At 53.2% G+C, this 18,782-nt stretch overlaps 1 protein-coding gene across 2 annotated transcripts in view; it reads right to left on the bottom strand.

The window, feature by feature from the left end:
* Nucleotides 1–549: 549 nt before the first annotated feature.
* The window catches only part of ULK2 (unc-51 like autophagy activating kinase 2), a 41,816-nt gene continuing 23,583 nt past the window's right edge, over nt 550–18,782 (bottom strand). Inside the window, exons 11-28 of one of the 2 annotated variants that reach the window (XM_020809042.3) lie at nt 17,039–17,089; nt 16,560–16,648; nt 15,272–15,443; nt 14,316–14,376; nt 13,392–13,484; nt 11,032–11,178; nt 9,824–9,969; nt 9,577–9,657; nt 8,696–8,994; nt 8,297–8,496; nt 7,849–7,958; nt 7,213–7,365; nt 6,339–6,547; nt 5,112–5,290; nt 4,348–4,466; nt 3,781–3,938; nt 2,460–2,595; nt 550–1,582 (exon numbers count right to left, since the gene is read on the bottom strand). In XM_020809042.3, the coding sequence (XP_020664701.3) occupies nt 1,515–1,582; nt 2,460–2,595; nt 3,781–3,938; nt 4,348–4,466; nt 5,112–5,290; nt 6,339–6,547; nt 7,213–7,365; nt 7,849–7,958; nt 8,297–8,496; nt 8,696–8,994; nt 9,577–9,657; nt 9,824–9,969; nt 11,032–11,178; nt 13,392–13,484; nt 14,316–14,376; nt 15,272–15,443; nt 16,560–16,648; nt 17,039–17,089 (2,471 nt within the window). In that variant the 3' untranslated portion in view covers nt 550–1,514. The remainder of the gene's footprint in view (nt 1,583–2,459; nt 2,596–3,780; nt 3,939–4,347; nt 4,467–5,111; nt 5,291–6,338; nt 6,548–7,212; nt 7,366–7,848; nt 7,959–8,296; nt 8,497–8,695; nt 8,995–9,576; nt 9,658–9,823; nt 9,970–11,031; nt 11,179–13,391; nt 13,485–14,315; nt 14,377–15,271; nt 15,444–16,559; nt 16,649–17,038; nt 17,090–18,782) is intronic. The other variant, XM_020809043.3, reaches the window with a different exon arrangement.

Raw genomic sequence — 18,782 nt, forward strand, 5'->3', positions numbered from 1 at the left:
GTCAGAAACAAAGAGCAGGGAGGCGGGGAGAAAGGGAGCGTCTGCAGAAGCCGGGTGTGGGGGGGGGAACAGCCCCCCCCAGGGGAAGGGATTACGCTTCGCTATTTGAAGGTAAATTCACTGCCACACGACATCCAGAGCCTCTAAGAGCCTCCCGCTTCTCTGTAAAGAAGAGATCAGAAACTACAACAGCATCTTCTACGACAGCTGGGGGGGGGGGAGAGAGACCAAGCCCCCTAAACAGGAGACTATGGGGGGGGGGGTTGGGGGAGGAACAGGACCAGCAATAGGTCCCAAAGCAGACGAGACGGTTTCACACATGCTACAAAAGCAAACCTCTTAGTATTTGGGAGAGGGAAGCTTGGGTTTGCAAGCTGCCGTCAAGATCAGAACAGTACTTGAGAGAGAGAAAGAATGAGTCCAGAAACCGGGTTAGGTTACTCAAGAGTCAGACACGACGAGGGAGCCAGAGGGGAAAAGCCCACACAGGTGCCTTCTTGTTCTGTCCGAAAGTCCGCAAAGAAGCGACACAGGAAACTCTTGCCAAAGTTTGGTTCTTCTGGGGCTGACAGCGCAGTTTATCTATTTTACTTAAAAGGTCGGCAGTGAAATGAAACGAGTTTCTTGGTTTGTTTGTGTTTTTTTTCTCCCCTCTCCCCAAGAAGAGTTCATTCTTGTGCCTTTTTTCTGCATCCTGGAAATTAGGGTTTGTGGTTGTTGTTTTTTTGCCCTTCTCTTTAAAAAGAAGAAAAAAAAAAGAACGAGTACACAGTCAATGCAGTATCTTAGTGCAATATAAAGTGGTGGAAGGCCCAGGAAGAAGGAGGAAAAAAAAATACAGTGGGTTTTTATACGGACAATAATGGTCACATTTGTTTCGGGAAGCTTGAAATAATGCCCCCTTTTCTGAATACACTCAATTTAAAAAAATCCCACGTCCGTCCTTCTCTTGCGTATTTTTAAAGGTGCACTTCTTTTGTTTTTTGTTTTTCCTGAGGGAACCAGGAGTGGTGTTCAGTATTTACAAAACTCAGGTCCGAATCCTGATGGCTCCCAAAACACAGGTTTATGGTTGAAAATTCGTCTCATCTTCGATCCATGGATGGGTACCAGAAGGGCATCTTTTCTGCCCGGAACGGGATGCGATCTGAGCTGGATTATGACTAACGATCTAAAGTTTGTGGGGGGTTTTTTTTGTGCCACTCTCTCGTTAAGGAATATGAGCTTTAAAAAAAGAGGAGCCCTTCTCTGTCCTTCCGCAGATCAAGTTTCTTTCCTAACCGAGCTGGACAAAAGAGTTGAGGGCAAGGTATGAGCCGCGGTAAGGCAAAGTGTCCGCCAACGTTACTTCGGGATTTCTCCTCCGACTCCGGGAACTGACGGCGTTTCCTTTTTTTCTTTGGTTGACCACCAACAGCCACATACAAGCCGGCCACTGCTAGGGCTCGAGGCAAGGACGACCTGATTGTGTAGCCGCGAGCAGAGCCTCCGCCAATTAGTCCCAGGAGATCCGGCTACTGCTCGTAAACGGTCACGGCGCTGCAGCAAAGGGCCAAGAGCCTTCGGTCGATACTGGCTTTGTCTGAAAGCAAAAGGGAAGACGTTAAAATTGAGCCAAGCACAGGTTTTTAGCAGGGCTGAAACCCAAATCTGCCCATTCTTTCTTAAAATGAGACATACTGGATCAATGAAATTTATGGAGACATTGATTGATCAAGTTCCCTTTGATTCGACAGGGGTACTCTAGTTGGGTCTTTTTTTAAAACATTCCAACCCGTTTCATGAGACGGCTGTCCAGTGTGCGAGTCTCTCCCCCCCCCCAAAAAAAACCATACACAACAATTTCAGCAATTTAAAACAAGTCAAAACTGTATTTAACGGGTAGCCTCTTCAACCTACAGCAGCCAAGATTCTTAAATCCTTTGGCAAACAGCCACATTTTACCTTGGCACCGCAAATGAAATCTAAGCAATGGGATGGTCAAGAGGAGAGTGTTTCGCAAACAGGGCGCCACAGCAGAGAAGGCCCTGACAAGATTTAGCCCCCAAAGAACAGCTCGACAGAGAAGAGACCTCGGAAAAGTCATTTTTCAGAGGAGTGGCGACAATGACCAAAGGGTTTCTGTCTGAGATACAGCCCTCCAAAAAGTTAACATTCCCCAAACTCCCAATGAAACCAGTGACTATATATACAATGAATCAGATGCCATGGTGTGCTGGAGAGAGGGAAGGGACTGGGCCTCTGGAGACCAGGATTCAAATCCCTGGCTCAGCCACATAAGCTCAAGGGGTGGTGGTGGTGGAGTGGAACCAGTAAAAGTGCTCCTTAAAACACACTGCTTACCTTGAAAGCCCTCTCGAGGGTCACCATAAGTCAGTTCTGACTCGGTGACACAGAGCTAACTATTGTCGTGAGTTTGCAGAAATTAAAACGAGCCAGACTGACTGCGGGGGACTTACACTTGTTAACGTTTTCAATATCGGCCGGGTCCTGCAAGATCTTGGCCAGGCCTTCCAGCAAGAGGGAAGCTTTGTGGTAGCGGTAGACAATGTCTTCCGTCTGCTGGAACATCTCGTCCAGGGCGGCTGCTTGTACCTGGGTGGGGAGGTGGAGACGCGCGATTAACCTCCAGGGGGATTTCAGAGGGACCCCCCCCCCCGGCCACCCAGATAAAACTCCATCACCCTAACATTCGCACGACGAGATGTCCTGGTTCATCCCTTTACTGACAAACAGAGGGCTGGAATACAACCAGCAAAACCCTGGCCATCTTTTCCCACAAGCACCATGGGAAAAAAAGATCTTTCATTCAGAAATCCCATGGAAACGCCTTTCGTCTTTGCCCAGTCCCACCAGGCCCTCCTACAGCAGTATATATACATGGCATGATCTCTTCCTCTCTAGAAGCATGCGCTGCCTTCCTGCCTTGGGAATTTTGAACGTAATTGGGGCTGTGATGCCCCTGGGGGATTAAAGTTAATTACTGCTTTTAAAACCACTGAAAGACTTGCCAGACATGGCACCTGAGTAACTTTCGAAATGTTAACAAACGAAGTATTAATGAGAGAGAAGCCGGTTCTAATTAATCCCCCTGACAATACTGATCCTCTGCCTAGCTTGTTTGTGCATCTCTGTTCATGGACACACAAAGGGTTTCCCCCTCTGCTCTTAGGTTCTCTGGGAAGATAAATCTGGGCGGTGAGCTTCAAATGTGTGTGTGTCCCTCCCCCCATGTGGTACGCATGCTCTCCAAGCCTGCTTTATAAAATCATAGAATTGTAGAACTGGGAGGGGCCCTACGGGCTATCTAGTCTGACCCCTCGGGAAGGCACAGACCCAACTCAGCCGATAGCTGTACAAATTCTGCCCAAGACCCTCCGACGCAGGAGAGCCCACCACCTTCTGGAAGAACCCATATTCCACTGCCGAACAGCTCTTCCCACCCAGAGGGTCCTCCCAACATCCACCCATCATCCTTCTTGCAATCTGAAGTCCCAGGTTCAGATCCAACCTTCTGACAAACAAGCTTCCTCCCTCTTCCACGATGTCCCTCAGAAATTCTACTGAGCCCCAGGATTTCAAGGCAGTCTGGATGCAGCTCTTGACCCACACTGAGGAAACACAACTTTTTTTTTGCACAAAAAAACTCCCAGAATCCCTCAGCCACCTCCGCTGGGAGTTGTAGTCCAAAAAAGGCACCGTTTCCCACTCCTGCTCTCTTTAACTGCCCGCCCTCCTCCAGCAACCACTCCCTCGCTCGAGGGCGTCCCCTGCCGTTACCATCTCCACGGCGCAGCCGTAGATCAGCTTCTCGGCCGTGACGCTGTTGATCTCGTCGACGAACCGCTGCTTGTCCGAGAAGAACCGGTTGAGTTTTTCCGTCAGCTTCTTGCACATGCCGATGCAGAACTTGTACCGCTCGTTCATGTTTTTGACCACTGCCGGGAGGAAAAACAGGAGGCGGCGGCGCTCAATGACTCAGCAAACATATTGGTTCTGTGTGTCTGGGGGGATTGGCTTAGATCTTACAACCGCTGAACTAGAAGGGACCCTAAAGATCATCGCGTCCAGCCCGTCTCTGCAGTCAGAGACCTCCTACACCCCTGAGCTACCTAGCATTTTCTTCCGAGGATGAGAAATCTCTTCCAGCCCGAGGGCCAAATTACTTTCAGAGAAATCTGGGTGTGTGTTTGTGTGTGTCACGTGCTCAACACATTTTTGGCAGAAACTGGGGTCCAGCATAAATCCCAGGGCCCCTGAAAAATGCCCCCCCACGTCCCTCTCGGCAGGTCAGTGCGTTATGCGCACACCTCCCTGGTGACTTCACAGTCCGACGACCACACGTACCTTGCTTCACTGCCGTCGAGAGGTTCAGCTTGGCTGACTTGATCTGGGCTTTAGCGAGGTGCAGGGAGGAAGCTAACAACTGGGCCGCTTTCATGTACAAAACCAGCTGCTCCACTTGTCTGGCAGAAAGAGAAGGAAAGGCGGGACGCGCCGGGGGTGAATTAAGGCTAACCCAAAGAAAAGGCCTTGCAGAAAAATATCGGGACAAAGGGGAAAGATAGAAAAAAAAAAAACCAAAGGTTTGATCACAAGACTTTTTTTTTTTTAAAAAAAAACAAGCCAAGTTTTGTTTTCGATGTTTGATGGTGGGTGGATCATTCCAAAACCATGAAAAATTAGAAATTTAAACAAAGAGCAAAGGGGGAGGGGAGTAAGCTCCACCAATCTGGAGCATGAGGTTATGTCACCAAAGGACTGAAGCCCGTCCTGGAGAGGTGACACACATACACATCGAAAATCCAATGAGCCAAAGGCGAGAGCCTGAAAAAATGAATTCTGGTGGTGACGGCAGGAGCGAACCACCCCATGAATCTCCCCCCCCTCCCTGGTGAAGAGTTGCTGCCAGTCAGAGCTGGGAAACCTCAGCTAGAGGAATCCCAAAGGTCTCGCGCAGGGTTAGGCCCGCACGCTGGGTTTCAAACTTGTTTCTTAAAGTCGTAACTCCTGGGCACGTCTCGTGAGCCCTGAAATCGGCTCCGGAATGACCTACCCCCTTCCTGGGGGGGGGGGGGGGCGACGACTTTGGGTCAGAAAGCTCTCCTTACCCCCACTCTTTGCTCAGCTGGCTGATCTGATCCACCACCACGCTCTCCTGGATCTGGTAGAGGGACACGGCCGAGGCGCACAGATCCGGGTTCCCGCTCCGGAGGGCGGTCAGGTCCAGCACGCACTCCGTGAAGGCCAGCATCAGGTTCAGGTGGTGCAGGGTGTCGGTGTGCTCCCTCTGGCGGGCCCAGGGAAGGGCCCGGGGGGGGGGAGAGGGGGAGAGAGGAGGGAGAGAGGAGGGGAAAAAAGGGAAAAGAGGTTGCTGAAAAAGTTCTACCTCCTGACAAACAGGCCCTTCTCCGGGGGCGGGGGGCCCACAGGCACTGAATGTTTCCGGAATCACTGTGTCACTCTTTTCATTGTAAACAAAGGCTTTTTTTTTTTTTTAAGGCCTTCTCTTCCCATTTTTGACCCAACGGTGGTTGAAATCAGGGGCAATCTGTTCTGTAAGGAGCCTATTTTGCTGGGTGGGCAGAGACCACCGCTGTAAACAGGCGTGCCGTTTTAGCGTATTTTTAGCAAACACATTTTTTTACGGCGGATCAGTATTATAAATTCAATTAAGCATAAAAGCGAAAGAGAAATAAAAACACGGCAGCACCTTAAACGCTAACTTTTATGTTTTTTAATACCTGATGAAGTGCGGTCTCGTCCACGAAAGCGCACGTTAAAAGGTGCCACCACGTTTTTGTCCTGTTTTAAATTTTATTTCCATTTTGCGTTTACCTAACAACGCTTGCACAGACTAACGCAGCTGCCCCTTCCACCGTTTAAATTGATTTTCATATTCTTCTGCCTTTCCGTCAGGGAGCTCAAGCAATCCGAGAGGGCTTAACCTTCCTCACGGGTCGCACCCCTTTCTCCTCAGAACCACCGCCCTGTCAGGTCTGGCAGAGGTTCAGGGAGCGAGGTGAGAGACGGCCTCGAGACTGGATTACGAGCACCGGCGGTTCCAACCGCATTTGTTTAGGATTCGGTTGAAGCCACGGACTTTTCCTCAAGACAGGCGGGAAAATGGGCCTAGGCTACGTGGATACAGCATCTCACAGAAAGCCTGGTCTACCTCATAGGGTGGTTGTGAAGAGGAAGCGGACGACAGCCACGTGTGCCTGGCTTGGGGGCTACTGAAGAAAAGATACGGTATCAGGAGCCCTCATTCCAAAATAACAATAAATGAAAATATTGGGGGGGGGGATGGATGGGTGTTTGGCTGCCTCTTTCCGTACCTCCATCAACGTTTCTTCCGGCAGTTCAGGAGCTTCGAAAGTGATGAACCCCTCCAAGCTGGGAGGCGAAGTGCCGTAAGGCATGTACTTCAGGCACGGCGCCGCATCGGCTCCAGGCGGAGAGGAACCCACGTAGATCCCCGGAGGCGAGCCGATGAGGACGCGGCCGCTGGTAGAGCACAGGGAACCCCCTGAACTGTTGGAGCCGACTGGAAGAGAGGGAAGGAAACCGGACATTATTCAGTTGTGTTTTCATTAACATAAAGTTTAACTGTTTCTTAATGCTTAACTTATGAGGTTTTTAATTCTATTCTTTTTTAATACTGCAGATCGCCTTATCAGGAGAAAGGAAACCTGCAAATCAAACAAATAAATCAAAACTGCGGACTTTCCAGGAGCGTCCCAAGCGCTGCAGGGCGGAATATACTTGCCCCGTTAGCGGGATAGTAATTTCTCCTCCTAGATTTCTTTTCCCCTCCGAGGCCGGAAAAACTTCCTGAGAGTGGGACGTCCCACCTTCTCTGTTCATAAAGGCTGGCGCTCACTATCTGAGCACCAAAAAAGGAGGATGGAGCCAGGGCCGTGATTTTGGTGGAAGGGCGTGAAGGAAAAGGCACTGGCTGAGATGTCGTACAAGATGACAGCCGGCCTTGGACACACACCCCAGGGAATCTGAACCCCCCTCTTGCTGCTGCCTGTTATGTCTGTCTGCCCCCCCCTTCAAGATACTCTTGCCCACCCTTCTCCTTCCACCTCTGCCTCTGTAGGAAGACTGTAGAAGAGGAAGAGACGGTGTGTGTGTGTGTGTGTGTGTGTTGCTGCACAGCTGACCTGGCGCCCCTGGTTCCCCAAAAGGGAGCCCTGCCCTCCTTACCCGACGTCGTGCGTGCCCGGAGGACCATGTGGGCGCACGCGGGAGGGGTGGCGCTGTTTGGAGGGGATCCGACCGTGAACATCACCGCCCTCGAGCCGGTTCCGGCGCCCAAGCACGGAGGTGCCGTCGTGAGTCCGCAGGCCCCCGGTGGTGCTTTTGGGAGGAAACGTCAGGGAGCTAGTCCTCGTGAGGATACTGACCCATGGCAATACAGCACAACAACCAGAGCACAGCGTGGCCACCATCGGCAAACCCAGCGGCCAACCGGCATCCGTGAGGCTGCCCTGGCAACTTTTCCAGACCAGCTCTTCACATCGGCCACCTTTGCTGATTCTAAAACAGAGGTCCCACTTCTCGGTGGTGTCCTGAAGCCATCAAGGTTCAGCCCTGAACCCCTGGGTTAAAGCCACCCCTTGGCACAGCGTCATCCATCGCCAGCACAACCCCTCCCGCCCACCCTGCTTTAGGCTCTTAAAAAACACTTCCGGGGATTGGAAAGGACCTTCTGGCCAATCCTCCTTCTAGATTGGGGGGGGGGGGGGAAGGAGGGTGCGGCTCACAGGTCTAGAGAAGGGGGCAGAGGCTGCTCCCAGACCCTCTGAGGCTGTCGTTCCCTCCCCCCCGCTTCCTCCTTACCCGTATCCATGGGTCGCTCCGTGTTAAGGCTGTCCGTGCTGCCCTGATAATGCTGGCCACCGAGAGCTGCCTTCCCCGGCTGATCGGACAACTTGCCGGTGCTCACCGATCTGGGAGGGAAAGAAGGAAAAGATCTGGGAGAATGGCAAGATCTGAAAAAGCCAAGGCTGCCCGGAGGGGAAGGGCCGGGTCTCTGAGGGCTCCTGACCTCCGGGAAGGCACGTCTGTCGGGCTCTTGGCTGACCCTACTTGGGGTTTAACCCAGGCCTGGGCCTGAACCAGACACAGCGCGGCTGATCCTGGCCAACCAGGCACTCCTCCCACCCGGCTCTGGCCCTCCAAGACAGGAGCCCCCGTTCTGGATCCTGTTCAGGCGCTCCCAGCCCAACTCAGAGCTCGGAAAAGCTATTTTTTTTAATATGGAAAACAAACTTTGCCCAGAATCTACCTGCCGAACACCGTCTTGCCATGGGGGTCTGCTGGCAACCGCTCACTCGCCTGGGTGGCGTGGAAGGGAGAGAATTCCCTGGCGTTGCCCAAATCTTTGGCCTGGGGTGCCAGCAGGCCATCGGCTGCCCCTTGGCGACTGACCAGGCCCACCAAGTTCGAAGACGCCTGGGTTTTCGGGATCTTAAAAGGAGCCGTGGCCTGGAGAGAGAGAGAGAGAATATATATACAGTATATAAAAAGAAATAGCTCCCAATGAAGTCAGCACGGCTTGCCTCTGAGAGGGCTGTAGTGTAAAAAAACCGACAGGACGTGCCCCCCCAGGTCTATCACCTCAAAAGGCTGAGTGTCCCAACCCCTCTTTCCCCCCCTGCAGAAGAACCGTCTTCCCGGCGCCCACCTTTGTCGGGGAGCCAATGATGGTGGGCAGAGGGGTTTTGAAGAGCCAGTCCGAGCCGCGGGGCGAGGTGCCCGGGTGCTTGGTGGGCGAGGTGCCCAGGCTGACCGGCCGCGGGGGCTGCGGGGAGTGGCTGTAGCTGTAGCCGGCGTAAGAAGGGCAGACGGGGTCCGAGTGCTGCTTCCGGAGAAGCTTCTGCTTGTTCTGATAGATGTCCGTCAGGGTCGTCGGGGTGTTCTGGAGCTGGGCCCCCGCCATCAGCAGGGACTGCGGGGACTGGGACTGGGGGGCAGCCGGGGGGCCTGAAAGGAGGAGAGGCAATTTTTTTTTGCTTCATCGCTCCGGGTAAAAAACCAATCCGCGGCACAGATTTTCACACGCGCACGCGATACAATTCGAAACCACCAGACCGAAGCCCTTCGTAGAAAAGAATCAAACGGAAACAGCCGCCCCCCTGCATGGGAAAAAAAGGAAAGCAGGGAGCTTCTGTTGTCAACATCCAGAATGCGGTTACAGTTACTTTCCATTTTGACGCTGGGTACAAAGGTGGAGGAGGGGGGGCTTCTCTGCGTGCGGCTACCAAAAAAATCTGCACACCTCTAGTGGCAATTGTGACAAAACGCAATCAAGCGCACAACCCGAGACGCAACCCAGGTTTCCTTCAAACTAGTCTACGGAGGGGCTGAGGGACAGAGAAGGGTCCCCCTGAGCCCAGACTTTGCTCCAAAGCCTCTTGAAAAGGGTTACCGAGGCGCTGGTTGGTGGGACGAGGCTCAAAAGCTTGCCCTGTTATCTCTGGGGATACACATGGAAGGCTGGGCTTTTCTGGTGCGCTCTTCCAGTTCCATGCACTAAAAAACAGGTCAAGGCATCTCATCCCTCACCTGAGGAGTTCCGGCTCCTGGATTCATGGCCTTGCCGCTGCCCGCAACAGCAGTGCCCGAGCTGCTCAGGTATGATGCCAGCTGCCAGTTGGGGGGAGGCAAGAGAGAAAGAGAGGAGAGAAGAATACGGGATTATTTTTCTTCCTGAAGGGAGCATCCGGTAGGACAAATACATCTCGGGCATCCTTGAAAGGCACCTTGCCCGAGAGACATTGCCAGAACCTCCCCCTTTCCGAGCTGACTTTACCTAGTGGCGAAGGGGAATACGGCCTCGAAGACCCCGTGGACAGCCGGCGCCCCATGCCCTGCGCCGTCTCAGCTGGCACCGGAGAAGAGGAGCCGGTCTTCGGGAAGCCCAAGGGGCTGGTACTGGAGCGCCTCACGGCGGGGGACCTGGAAGCACGACCGAGAAGAGGAGCCGTTCCAGGAGACGCTGTGCCCACGAAGGGGGCTGAGCCGCCCAGTGAGGGAGGAAAAAATCCTCGCTTTCAGGCTGGGAAGCTCAGCGCAGAGTTCGAACCCACCGCTTCACAGCACGATTGATGAGAACAGTGTGGGCGCTTCCGCCCTTACCGGATTACTCCGTACGTTTAGTCCCTTTCTGTAAAGTCCGATGACCTGTTAAGAGGCCGCCCCTGTCTGCGCCCGCTCTGAAAGGACTCGTCCAACCCACAGAGAGCCACCTTGGATGGCTACAGTGCCGGATGAGGGCTGGGGAGACCCGGCTTCAAATCCCCAGGCAGTCATGGGGCTCACTAGGGGACCTCTGGCCAGTTTTTCTCTCCCAACCTGAAATATCACAAAGGACTGCTGTGGTGAGATTAAACAAAAAACAGAAACACACCACCACCTTCCGGCCACCGAGGGAACGGCAGGCTAGAAACATCTTCATGTTTTTTTTGGACTGCACCTCCCATAATCCTCCAGCCAACTCTTGACGGGGGGGGGGATGACGGGGATATGTAGTCCAAAAATTTAACACTTCCAAGTTCTGGAGAAATTTTAAGAATTCCGTATCTGTCTACACCATTTGTTCCCTTTTGGCCCAGCTGTGGCCCTGCTACCTCTTTCACAAGCTCCACCGAACAAAACCCAGTTCCTCTAAAAATGATCCATGGGCGTAATTATTCTATCCTTACAAAAGAACTTTTCTGAACTAACAGGAAAGGGGCACGAGACGGAAACGCAGAAGATTTCTAATCCCTTCTCCCCTTCCCAAAAGCAACCTTTCAACCACGGTTTCTGTGAACTGGCAAATAACTTTATTTTGAAGGGAACGCACCGTGTCCTCGTCTGTCCCTGCCTGAGAAATCAACCTTTTCCAAACCTGTAAGCCAATGGGTAAGGGATAAAGAGACAAACCTAGGAGTGCTCTCTGGAAAAGCAGCCTTTCCAAACCTTCCCATCCCAGGGGCCTCCACCGGAGCCAGGAGCGGGTCTGGGGAAGGACCTTACCTCGGGGAGCCGTGGGGGTTCGTTCCGGGGCTGGCGCTGGCGGCGGCTGAGGTCAGGTTCTGTTCGATCCGCTGGTAGTTGCGTCTCTGCGTGGGCACCGGGATGGGGGCCGTCTCGCTGCGGGGAGAGACCGAGGGCTGGCACTGCCTGCAGGGGGGAGGCAACGGGAGGGGAGGGGAAGGGGGGGCAGACAAACGTATAGTCGACCTGCACCATCGCTGGGAGTTCACGAACCCCCCCCCCCCCGGGAGCGAGGAGAAGCAGATCGGCAGACTCCCCAGCAGACGAGCCTGGGTCTGTGAGAAAAGAGTGATCTCGGGGGCTGGCACTAAACCAGCCGAAGGCGCCCTGGAAAAATCAATCCAGCCGCAGGAGGGAAAAGCATTTCCCGCCCCATGACCGGAAGCGTTTCAAAACAGAACAGATTCTAGGAAAACCCACCCCCTGGGAGAGAGAAAGAACAGGAAGTTCAGGGCCAAGGACGGCTAGGTCTGAACGGGAGTGTTTATTTGTTCAAGGCTCCAAGGCTGGAGACTCGCATAGAAGGAGGCTGGATGGGCTGGGCAAAAAAAAGCAGTTTATGTAATCGATCCTCCCACCAGTGGCAGAGGGCAAACCAGCTAGAACTGAACACCTGAGGTCTGGCGGGAGACGGGGTGGGGTGGGGACTGAGCTGCTACCTCCTCAAAGGTCTAAAAGCCCGGAGTCCTCGAGAATAGCTGGGCAAACTCAGTGGCATTTCAGGGGATAAAGGAGAGCTTCTCTCCTACTTTCGTAAATGATCCGCTCAAGAGTTGCAAGCTACGACTGGAATTGATGATCTACAGGGACCCGTCCAGCTTTGCAGTTCAAAGATGAGGAGGATCAAACGGAAATCCCCAAAAGTCTTTGTTACAAAGGGAGGCAACCCGATGCAAAAATTGACCCGCACAAGCCTGTTGGATCAGGCAGAGGTGGGTCTCCCTGGTCTGAGTTTCCTGGTAACCAACAAGAATCCAGCGGATGCTTCTGGGAAGCCCTTGAGTAGAGAATATGAGAAAAAAATATGTATTTCTTTTTGCCCCTAATGCTGAGGTATTTGGGTGGGAGAGCACCAGGACTATGAGGACAAATTCCCAGATTTAAGCCCACCAGGTATGGGCTCTGTACAATGTCCTCTGTACAATGCTTTCCTCTAAAACAAAAAAACCCAAACCTGATTATACATACAGTGGTGCCTCGCACAGCGAGGTTAATCCGTTCCGGATTAACCCTCGCTGTGTGAAACATCGCTCAACGGAAAGTAAAAAGCCATTGGAAGGCATTAAACATGGTTTAATGCGTTCCAATTTGGCCGAATACTCACCGTTGTGCGATGTTCCGGGATGGCCGGCAGCCATTTTCGCGCCCTCCCCTCGCTGAACGAGGGTGCGAAAACGCTGCGATCAGCTGTCCGGCGGGTCCAAAATGGCCATTTCAGCTGTTCCGGCAGCGTTTTCGCGCCCTCCCCTTGCTTACCAAGGGCGCGAAAACGCTGTGCCCGGCCCTTTCGGCTGTTCCGGCGGCCATTTTGAAGCCACGGAACAGCTGATCGGCGGGTCGCAAAGCGAAGGTCGGTAAGCGAACCGCTTACCGACCTTCGCTCTGTGAATTTTCCCTATCTAGGTGCCGTTTTGCGATCGCTAATGTGATCGAAAAAACCGCATCGTTGCGCGGATTCGTCGCTCTACGGAGCGACCGTTGCGCGAGGCACCACTGTAAATCAATTTAGGAAGGTTTCAGACAGAAGAGTAAAGACACTACTAAATAAAGAAATATCAGATCTTTAAGTTCTTGCATCCCTCTGTTGTCATGGCTCTCTTCTTGACACCTTGAATTCTTGAAACACAGAGGAACAGGATTTTAAACGAACTGCTAAGCTCGTCTTTAAAGAAAAGGTGGGGCCTTTTTAACAAAGACATGTTAAAATGAGCCCATTTAGTGCTGATTTCGTTAGCACCCCATTTTCTCGAAATGCATCCTGAGGATTAAGCAGGCTATTGCTGTGTCTTCGGGACTCGTTCCCGCACTCTCTAACCACGATGGGCCGGAGCTGGTGAGAACTGGAGTCCAGCAACATTTGGGGAAGGGCACAGATTCAACCCTACCTCCACCCCCACCCCCCCGCAAAAGAAGGCAGGAGAGCAGAACAGCCACTAAATAAACGCAGGACACATCTCGTGCAAGACTGTATAAAGTGTGTGTGTTAAGGGGGAGGCAGGGGAGAAGGCAGACAACAGCCCACGACCCCAGCAGGGTAAAAATCGCTAAAAGGATAGGAAAGGGGACAGAGAGCAGGGGAACCGCCGCAGGGGGCGGGGCGGGGGGGAGCAGAGACACACCTGTCGGCTGAACCAGAAGAGCTACTTCTGGAGGAGTTTGAGGAAGGCTTCTGAAAAACGCCAGAGCTCCCCGAAATCGCTAACGGAGATGGTCTGTTAAAGGTGACACAGAGCAGTTAAGGGAAAGGGGGGAACGACAGCAGATGGGTGGGTTAAGCCTCCCCCCGCTCCCCAAACATCTGGCAGAATCTCTTTTTTTTTTTTGAAACTTGTCCATCAAGTTTCACCCCATTTCAGGCATCCGCCTTGCAGTGAGGATGAACACGCAAAAACTACCGTATTTTTCGCGCCATAAGACGCACCTTTCCATAAGACACACCAATTTTTAGGAGAAGAAAACAGGGAAATATAATCTGTTTTCTTCGCTCCATAAGACGCACAGGCTTTCTATTCCCCTGTTTTGTGGGGGAAAAGTGCGTCTTATGGTGCAAAAAAATACGGTACCATTCCTGAACAACCAGGGGGGGCTTTCTTAGTGCTTGGGTTACTTCGAACACAGCGCTCCACCTCTTATTTCTCCTGGATCTTTTATCTCCATAGATGACCCTGCAGCAGCACAGAGCCTGTGGATGCTGGCAGAGGACCTCCCTTCCCCTGTGGGCGGCCCTCGACAAGTCCTCTGCGCCTCTGGTCCCCGAGACCTTTTAATACTTCCTGCCGTGGCCTTACATCAAGTACAGGGAGGGCTTGGTCCATCACGCTGGGCCCTTCCCGGCGTAGTTCTAATTTCACATAAAATTCCCAGGGGGAGGCAGGTCAGAAGAGGGGAGTGTGCGCCAAGGTGTGTTCCCCCCCCCCGGTTATCGAAAGGAGGCACGGTTTTAAGAAGTCTCAAGCCCACCACCCCGAAAGGGTGCCCCGACAGCACTGGTTTCAGTGTCGCTGCGTTTTCTGACAGCGGGACTTAAAACCCGTCACGCTTACCCTCCGCAGATCAGGAACTCGCTCGAGGCCCGCCGCCCGGCTGTCGCCAAAGGCATGTCATCTGTGCCACAAAAAAAGAAGACACCCCACAAGACAAAAGGGTTAGCCCAGAGAATCCACAAGAGCGACAGAGGCTGCAAAAGCAGAACGGCACAAGTTTTTTCTCCGGGGAAAGGCTTCCCTCTCCCCAGAGAAACACATTATATACATGTGATAAAAGCTTCACGATCAAGTGCAAGAAATATTCCTTGAAAGCTCCCCACCGCAAGGTGGATAATCTGTAATACCTAATTCGCATTAGCGCAAAACTGGCATCATTAAGGCAGAAAAGACGGGCATGTAAATTAATGCAATTAAACGTGTACACCCCAGGCTAGAAGAGCAGGGAGTCCGAGGTTATGTCTCCTGTTAAACACTCCTGACCAAAATTAAAATCCTCTATTAAAAAAAACGTTCTCTGCCTGTCAAGACAAACATCTTCTGAAGAGGTAGCTGTGATGGTTAAGTCTGTCTCAGGACGAGAAGATGAAAGGGAAATGCTCTTTAATTTTCCCGTTTTCTTCTCTTTAATTTTGAAACAAGGAAGGCCTCGTTTGGTGCCAACCGTGTTTTCCAAGCTGTTTTAGAGGTTTCTTTGCTTTTCCTTTGTTTGTTTGTTTGTTTATCCCCTGGGAAAAAATCCAAAATTTAAGAGGAGCTTCCCAAGGAGGGCTCTGAAGCTCCCAGCCCACAGGTAACCTAGACCAGCCCCCTTCACTGTTGTCTCTCTGCCTGAAGGCAGAAACCCCCCCTTCTTTTTTAAAAAATATTTTTAAATGCAGACAACCCAGAGGGCTGTCTCTGTGGCATTTCACTGAGGGGGCAGCCACATGGTTCTGGAAGTCCCCGAATTTTGGACCACCGCGCAGCAGCAGCAGCTCCAGAGGCAGGAGGGCCTCGGGGTGCAAGGGGCTTACAGGATGGGTCGGTGGCGATGTTGTGGGGCACCAGGACGAAGTCCTCCGCGTCGCAGGAGGAGTTTTTGCTGCTGGTGCTGGCCGAGTCCTTCGAGACCTGCAGGTAGTTCGGTGGCCCCAGCGGAGGGGACGAAAGGGTGTCCTCGGGAAGGGGCGGCATGTCCGGGAGAGACTGGAGAGCAAAGGAAGAGGAGGGGATCAGCGTCCGGAAGATTTGGGGGGGGGGTCGGGAGGAGGATGGGGTCAGGATGCCAGCGGCAGCCTGCCGGCTGCATTCTGCCTGCTTTCGGATCGCAAATGTGAGGGAGGGCTGACGGGAAGCGAGAGAGAAGCAAGAGCAGGAGAGAGAGAGCGAGAGAGACCGTCTCTCGTCAAGGTTGTCCCCCGGGGCCACCCAGATCCTCCCAGGCGATGCTCCTCCAGGTGGCCATGCCGAAGGAGCCAGAACACCACAAGAGGTCGGGCTGGGTCAGTGGTGGTGCTGTCCCTCTGGGTCACCCTCCCGGTGCAGCTACGCTTCCGCCCCCCCCCCCCCCCCCGGTTTTCAGAGACGGCTGAAAAGACATCTTTCTCAAGAGGTGTTGGAAGGCAGACCTTATTGAAGGGATTTGCCTCTATCAGCCTGCTCTGTTTCGCGGAACCATCTGTTTTTTCACACGGATGCATTTTTGCCTGGACTGGTTGTTTTACTTATTAATTTACTTATTTAACACATTTTCACCCCACTTTATTCCCAAACTTCGTAGGTTTGCTCTCATTTTATTGTTCTATAGGTACACATAGGTGTAGACAAGGGGTGCAAACCCCTCCAATGCCAGAAAGAAAAAAAAATTAAAGATTTTAACTCTGCAGTGCTTCTGTCTCCTCTGGGGGGGGGGGGAGAGAGAGAATGGGAAGCCCATCTTTGCACCCACCTGATTCTGCCCATCCAAAGCTTCATCCCTGAGTGTTCTTTCCTATCTTTGTCTCTCTGTCTTTGGAATTAGTCTACCATTTCCCCTTAAAGATTTCACACCATGCCTCTTAAGGACTAGAAACATAGTGGTTTAACAAACTGCAACTCTCAGGTTTCTTTCCTGCTTGCCCTGCTGGCTGGGGTGACTGGGAAGTGGAATCCAACCCGTGCCAAGGAGAGCCAATGTTCATCCTCAAGCCTGGCGGGATGGGTGGGCAAGGGTTTGCAAGACACAGAAGCGGCCAGAACTTTATCCTGAGAGGCCAAAATTCCCCCCCCCCCATCCCATCCCCAACCTCTTCGCTTCCCAACCCGGAACGGAACGGCACTTACAGGGGGAGAGGCAAAGTGGCAGGAGGGAGAACTGCCACAGCAGCTGCCAGACACGGAGCCAGTGTAGGCCGGCACGGGCACAGGACAAGCTGGAGAAAAGAGGGGGGTTGGAAAACAAGGTAAGGAAAGTGCGGTTCACCCAAAGGACACATTTCTTAAAGCCCGTGTTAGGGAGCACCTGCCTGGGGTCTGTTCCCCCCCCCCCGGAAACACCCAAGCGGTGGCGGACGCAAGACATTGGGGCATCTTTATATCCCATAAAAGGTGGAAGGAAGCCACAGAAGCGGGTTGGGCAGGGCCACGTAAACCACAGAGCGTCTCCAACGTGAGGGCTAGGAGATCCACGGGGGGGGGGGGACCATGCGGGTCTGAATTGCCCTTTGAGAATGCCCGAGGCCGATTCTTCTCAAGGAAGCAAGCAGGAGAGGAAATACATGCCGGGGGGGGGGGGGGATTGGGGGGGGAGACAGCCCACTTACACTTCTTGACGGTTGAAACCTGATCAAGGAATGGGTGGTTGAAGAAGGCATCTGGAAGACAGGAAGGGGAAGAACAAGCCAGGTTAGCCGTAAAAGGGGGACCAGGAAGGAGCTGTCAGGCGGAGGAAGGGGCTGGGCAAAGTGGGGTGGGTGCCGATCCACACACGCAAACGCACAGGTGGGCGGATGGGCACCCACCCCACTTCGCCGAGGCCTCGAAGATCTTGCCACAGGTTTGTTCCAAGGGCAGGAGCTGGCATTCAGCTTGGGAAGAGAGGAACCATCCATCATTTTAAAGACCGGAGCTAAGTGAAAAGACCAAAGACGGATACTTGAAAGTCCATTTCCTTCAGTCGGCGGTTTGGGAAGCGCCGGCTGTCTTAAATGAAACGCTTCCCTCTTTGTGAGAAATGCCCACGAGGTCCTGGCAGCACTTTCATTTCCACGGTCAAGAGCACAAATGCCGGCTGCCACGTCAGGGCACGCGAAGGCACTCCTGGCCACCCTGCCTGCCTTTTCCTGAAGGGCTTTTTGAGTCACACAGAAACTGGACGTGTCCCGATGGGGTGCTTGAGGACGAGAGCCGGAGGGCCGTGGCCATACCGAGAAGGCGACCAACGCAGTGGCGGCTGAAAACTCTTCGGTCTTTAGCCTTTTGAAATTTCAGAATCAACACGGACATCTCTGGGAGGAATTCGGCAGGAAAGGTCCCCTTTTCCATACTTTTCTGGCTGGCTCCCAAAACAACCCTCCCTGGCCTGCAGACGGGGAGTTCTCTCCCCCCCCCCACGCCTGCAGCTGTGTTTGTGAGCAAACAGCCACAACCTTTCGACCCTGACCTACTGGATCGCAAGGCGGGGAGCAGTTTAAAAGAAAAGGTTAATGAAATCCACTTTGAGAAACACGAGGCCAGGTGTGTGTTGTGTTTGTGGCAGCAGGAGGGGCCACAAGGGAGGAATTCCCTCCCAGAGCCGCCCCTCCTGATGGGACTTTCTGTTTGTACACACGGGGCTAAAGTGCTGACGAAGCCGGGAGACGGACGATCAACAGAGAAGCTGCCAGACCGGGATGTTCCTACCCGAAGCTCAAAGCAAACAGGAGCCCAGGTCCTCCGCAAGACTTCGCAGCTATGAAGCTCAGACCCTGGAGAGCTTTTCAGCTGGTTGCGGGGGGGGGGGGGGGAATCAAGCCACCAAGGAGGAGGGGTTCTGCTGTCCCCGGTCGGAACACCATGTCCTGCAACTTGTAAACCCCTCGGTCTTCTCTCTCGCGTACGGGACGTACCGCCCAGGGCCCCAGAGAACCGCCGGCAGGAGCAAAGAGGGAGCGTGTTCACGGTCGTCCCGAGGGACGCCAGCCATGCCCCTCCGTCTTCGTAGGACAAGCCACAAGGAGGAGCACCGAATCCCTGCCAAGGACTGGCGGAGGCCTTTCTTTACGATGGGCTGTTCTCAGAATGGGAGCCCAGGTCTTCTGGATCCTAGTCTTAACATGCCTTAACCACACCACTAGGCCAGCTGGCTGGCTCATCCCAGGTGGAAGACTCCACTGAGCCACGCAGCTCCCAGGATGGCCTCCGGACCCATCGCACACGTCTCCACTATAGCCTGGTCTACCTTTCAAGGTTGTTGTTGTTGAGAGGACAGAACCGGAGGGGAGGCGTCACATCCATGGCTCTCAACACACTGCAGGAAACCCAGAATACAGCTGGCAAATGACTCAGGGAACGATTAAAAATGGGCCT

This window comes from Pogona vitticeps, chromosome 7 (genome assembly GCF_051106095.1).
Source record: "Pogona vitticeps strain Pit_001003342236 chromosome 7, PviZW2.1, whole genome shotgun sequence".
In the NCBI taxonomy this organism is placed as follows: Eukaryota; Metazoa; Chordata; class Lepidosauria; order Squamata; family Agamidae; genus Pogona; species Pogona vitticeps.